We start from the raw sequence: 5,358 nt of genomic DNA, 5'->3' as shown, positions 1-5,358 counted from the left end.
TTATAATAATTATCCCAGCTAATATAGGTGATTGAAACTGACTTGCAGGGGCAGAACATGGCTGTGATGATGATTTGGTGCTGGTGGGGGGATTTGTGCTTGTGGGGGGGTTGGCAGACAGTACCAGGAGGAGAGGATGCTGTAAGTGCATGTGATTATGCAGATGTTGACAGATGTTTCATATCTCTGCCTCTGCTTATTTGACTTTTGCACACATTACATATCACTTTGGTTTTATCTGCGGCAATGACTGTAAAATGCTTCCACACAGAACAAGTTTTTTTGGCTGGTGGAGGACCAAGAGATGGCTCAGCAGCAGCCACACTCTATTTCTATTTGGTTGCCCAAATCCATGTGGGGAGTTTCAGCTAAGTTAATGAGTGACGGGTAGCTATGCTAAAGTTAACTAGCCTAGCCTATAGCCTACATTTTGCTGTCTGCAAAAGACAGAGTAACTTAAACGTACCATATAACTCCCACAAGTGCATACAATTCGACACAACTACACAATCATTTTGTTAACCTTTTCAACCGAACGTTAACGTTACTCTGTCAACAGACTATTGTCTAAATGACCGAGCTAACAGAGCTACGTAAACAGAGCGAACATGAGAGCACCCGACTGCAGACGTCAATAACGCAGCGTAATGGAATAATCTCCCGATCAAACTCCGCTTCCCGAAAGTTATAAACTGCCTCCGGAACCCAGTTAAGGTACAAAAAATCTATTCAACAAAAATAGTGATGCAGTTAATTGTTTTTTCGCTCAGCCGAGCCCTGTCTGTTGCTGTGTGGAGCAGCCTGTGTCAGTCACCTTTTTTACTCTTTTCTCCTCCCCCGACTCCTGAACGTCACTCACTCATTCGGGCATGCACTGCCGTCTCATGAGGAAACGCAGCTTTCTGCTTGCTGTATTTACTTAACAGCCATGACTTAAATGGCATTCCAAGCATTCTATTACCAGCTTTCACCTCCCAATTTGCTGATTTTAGTCTTTGGTGAATTAACACAAATCTGTCCAACTTTATCAGTTGTTGTAAAAGTACATGGTTTTCTGTTGTTTTAACTTCATAAACGAATTTTTATTTATTTTTTGTCATTTTTGGAAATTAGTTGCTGGGTAGCTCAGGAGGGGCTTTATTTTGAAAAACGTTAGCGGAAATAGTATTGTTTAATCTGTCTGGTTTGGCGCATCTCAGGAATAGATAGGTAATCCTTTCGGTTGAGGATATTATAAGAGCACAAAACACTGATATATTGTAGACTACTTCTACTTTCAGTTCCTAATGGACTAACGTTAACATTGGTTGTCAAGGTAAGTTTCCTATAGCAATACTACGAATTGTTATTTTGACAGCAGAATCCCGGTGTGTTAGACTGAAAAGCACATTTAACGTTATAGGCAACTAAAAATGAATTTCCCCTCATGAATCAAATAACGCTACTGAGACGCTCCTCTGTGTTGTCACGCAAGCTTAACTGTTAACGGTAACGTACGTTTAATTAACGGTATATGTAAATGTGCAGGCCTGGCTGTCAGCCACACTGAGCACGATCTGGCCAATTTAACTTTTAGGATTTTTCAGCACTTGTTGGCATCATAGCCTCAAGTCGAGCCGGGTCTGGTCGCAGAACAGAGACAACTACACGCCAGGCTCCTTTTAAAAATCTCGCAAATTGTCGCGGCTTTGACTATTCAGCTATAAGCTTGCTCTGTCTTCATATGAGTAGGGATATTTTTTGAATCCTAAGTGACTGCTTTTCAATTCGGGTCAAATCTTTTACACCAAACAGTACTGCATTTTAATCAAATGTCCACTTCTTGTGACAATTCACCAGGCAACGGATCCTCAGTCACTAATATGCAGTGGGAAGGGCGGGAGCGGTAGCGATAACGTTAGCTATTAAACCATTATGAAAGTCACGATTTTATTGCAATTGAATGCGGACCACATGAATGCCGAATTGATCAGAACATCTTTGTGAGTTGTTAGAGGTGTTGAATTATGTTTTTCGGTTTATTTCTGTTTGCTGATGAGCTAGGCTTTATTAAATGACAGATTTTTTAAATTGAAATTCGCCCTGTCCTTTCAGCATTAGAGTGAATTCAGTGTTGCCGAGCAACACCTTTTTTAAGACTATATGTCCATATTGTTAAAATAGCCCTCCTCTGATCTCTACCTTTCACTCTGGAGAATTTGAAAGCCTTTATTCTGTTGTTTACTGATTCACACACTGAGTAGAAATTAGCATAGGGAATCCCTGTTGGCTGCTGGGGTACTACATGTGCAAATGGACTGCTATCCACCCTGCTGTTTTAGTTCTCATTCATCTTTCACTGCCAGTATGTGAGGATGTGTTTTGCAATGGGAGAGGGGGATATATTCACTTGTTGGGTGTTTGGCTCTTCATAAAGCTGTGCTGGGTGTGTGCTTTCACTTATTATGCATGCTGTGTTGACCCCCCCTAGGCTCCTACTGCTGTCCCTGTGGAATATAAGCAGCCTGGTGAATATTTGGTGAAGACTGCTGCCAAGATGGGAAATGGAATATCAGATCATCACCCCCTTTTTCCCTGCCTACCATCCTTCCAGGCTCTCCACATTGTCATTCTGGGACTGGACTGTGCAGGCAAGACCACTGTACTGTACCGCCTGCGTTTCAATGAGTTTGTGAACACTGTCCCTACTAAGGGGTTTAACACAGAGAAGATTAAGGTGTCACTCGGATGTAGCCGACGGACAGCTTCCTTCCACTTCTGGGACGTAGGTGGTCAAGAGAAGCTTCGTCCTTTGTGGCGCTCGTACACACGCTGTGCTGATGGCATCGTGTTTGTGGTGGACTCAGTGGACGCTGAACGCATTGAGGAGGCCAAGACAGAGCTGCACAAGATCACACGGCTGGCAGAGAACCAGGGAGTGCCAGTTCTGGTGGTGGCTAACAAACAGGACCTGAGGAACTCACTTAGCCTGGCTGAAATGGAGAGCATGTTGGCTCTTGGCGAGCTCAGCACCACCACACCCTGGCACCTTCAGCCTGCTTGTGCTATCATCGGTGAGGGACTGCAGGAAGGCCTGGAGAAGCTGCACGCCATGGTCATGAAGAGGAGAAAGATGCTCCGGCAACAGAAGAAGAAGAAGAGATGATGTGCTAAGAGGGGGAACTATAAAATGTAAGCTGCATACAATCTGCTGGTCCATTGTGACCAGTCATTTGGCTGCTGTTTTAACACTGATTGGCTGAGTTTCCTTCCAGTTGAACTGTGTATTCAGGTCAGCCAGTGTTTGGCTTCCACACAGAGGACAGTGGGATTGATTTTGACCCAAGGACTTTGGATGTAAACAATCCTGTCAGCAACAAGTCATTCATCAAGCAAGTCAGCAAGCTATGGAGTTTACACTGAACTCTTTAAAGTGGACAATGAGCTATGACTGGTTTTATGTTACTTGTTTTAATATGTATTGCTACCAAAGCATGTGTTAGAGCAATTTAATCAACGCTGCGTATGTCAGTATAGGGTCAAGTATTTTGTATCCATGTTCCATGTTGGTTGAGAAATTTACATGAAGAGTAATGATTCACTAAGAACATAATGCACAATGACCTTAAAACATATGAATGCTGTTCAAAATGGCTGTTAATGATGGAAACAATGATTTAGTTGTTTGGTAGTGTACCTACCTTCCTGTGGCCAGATGTTGACACATCACAAGCCATGATATTCTGAGCACAGTCACACTGATAGAAGAACATGTCAATCCATCTAAAACATTAGGTTTTGGTGTCTTTAAAATGAAAAAGGACGAGGGCTCCTCAGTGTTTCCCCCAGGTGGAGAATTGACTTGTGGTGGTGGGTGGTGCAGGATGTGACGGCGCAGCGTGTGATGGCTGGGTTCAGTAATAAACTAGTCAAATAAAGGTTTATGAACTATTTATTGAAAACAATGACTACATAACTACCGGATAATTTATGCATATTATATTATGCTTTTTGGCTTTTTCCCTTTCCTTTATTGTGTTACAGAAGTGTGATGCCTCACTCTGTAGCTAAAACAGAGAGCTCAACACACAGGGTGAAAAGAGGAGCTACAGCAATGAGCGGTACAACAAAAATATGGTTTTTTTTGAAAATTAAACCATGTAAACCTATTCTGGTACAACATCTACATACAATTATGAACCTGAAAATGAGCATAATATATGAGGTCTTTAAACAAACCAGACTAGATGATCCATATATGGATGAAGTGTAGTTATGATGTGCTATGTCAATTAAATCTGGTTGGTTTGTCAAATAAATGTTCTGGTTCAGCAGATGAAATACCCAATGTGCAGTGTTTCTACAGTTTATTAGTACAGTTTATCCCACGGCAAGCCACAACAGCACAAACAGCATGCTACCACTAGTGAATCGTTCACGCTGGAGACCACTGGTCTGTGTGCACTATGAAATTGCATCGTTGGTTGGGGAAAAACTATTTTAAACCAAATTCTATCTACCTGTGCAGGCTGCCCAAGTAGAACCTATGTATGGGAAACACCGGGCTTCTTTCTAGAAGCATCACTTTATACAACAGGAAGTCAAAAGCAGAATGAAGGAAAGACCTTGAAAGACCAGAACGCAGTGCAGACACAAACTGTGTTTTAAGTACAAGACATGGCTGATTGTTCCTCTGTGCCAGATTTCTAAAAGTAATTAATGCAATACCTCCACTACACTACTGTTTGTATACAGATTATACAACCGTTATTAAAGGTAACAGTACAATTTAATCATCTTTAATGTATTATTAATTAGGGCCAGACCAATAAATCTGCCTGGCCGATATAAATATTTATATATACATGTAATACTGGCGGATATTAGGTAATGGACCTTTTTCACAGCAGACATTTTGACTTACCATAGTAGGAAAAGCACAGCTGAAGTTGATAACCTTAACGATGGCTCGATTCCATCAAGTGTCCCAGTAAGATATTTCAGTGAGTCAGCATGCACAATACCAGGGCCTCTCCTAAGTGGAATGCAGCCATCAGTAATGGTTTTGAATACACCTGTGCTTTTCCTACTATGACATGTCAACATGTCTGCCGTGAAAAAGGTCTATTGCAGAAATATTTTTTGGCTCTTAAGTAGCGAGCAGTGTCAGTACAAAAATGCCAAAGATAAACTTAGTTAACTAGGTTATTTAGAGAAAACATAAAATGTTTATTTATGTTAAAAAGGGACAATCATCTGATATTGATTAAGTCACCCAATCTCCATTGTTTGTTAGCTGGGAGCTAACTAGTAGGCTAACATTTAGTTAAGGTATATTATCTTGCTAGTAGGGCTGGCCAGGGCCTGAAATTAACACAC

The 5,358-nt window shown here is 41.5% G+C and overlaps 1 protein-coding gene across 5 annotated transcripts; it reads left to right on the top strand.

Annotated features, from left to right (window-relative positions):
• The first annotated feature begins 402 nt into the window (after nt 1-402).
• LOC114568060 (ADP-ribosylation factor-like protein 4A) lies at nt 403-3,917 on the top strand. Of its 5 annotated transcripts, none has more exons than XM_028597422.1 (2): nt 403-714; nt 2,471-3,917. In XM_028597422.1, the coding sequence occupies exon 2, from the start codon at nt 2,537-2,539 to the stop codon at nt 3,143-3,145; it is 609 nt and encodes a 202-aa protein (XP_028453223.1). In that variant the 5' UTR covers nt 403-714; nt 2,471-2,536; the 3' UTR covers nt 3,146-3,917. The 5 variants fall into 5 exon arrangements, with proteins under 5 accessions (XP_028453223.1, XP_028453220.1, XP_028453224.1 ...); XM_028597419.1 differs by lacking the exon at nt 403-714 and adding an exon at nt 1,125-1,315; XM_028597423.1 differs by lacking the exon at nt 403-714 and adding an exon at nt 1,433-1,488.
• Nucleotides 3,918-5,358: the final 1,441 nt, after the last annotated feature.

This window comes from Perca flavescens, chromosome 14, assembly GCF_004354835.1.
Source record: "Perca flavescens isolate YP-PL-M2 chromosome 14, PFLA_1.0, whole genome shotgun sequence".
NCBI classification, from domain to species: Eukaryota; Metazoa; Chordata; class Actinopteri; order Perciformes; family Percidae; genus Perca; species Perca flavescens.
Note: the sequence above shows the minus strand (reverse complement) of the source record. Positions and strands in the feature narration are given on the sequence as shown.

Coding starts and splice junctions, on each gene's coding strand:
- LOC114568060 (XM_028597422.1), top strand. CDS start 2,537: ATGGGAAATGGAATATCAGATCATCACCCCCTTTTTCCCTGCCTACCA.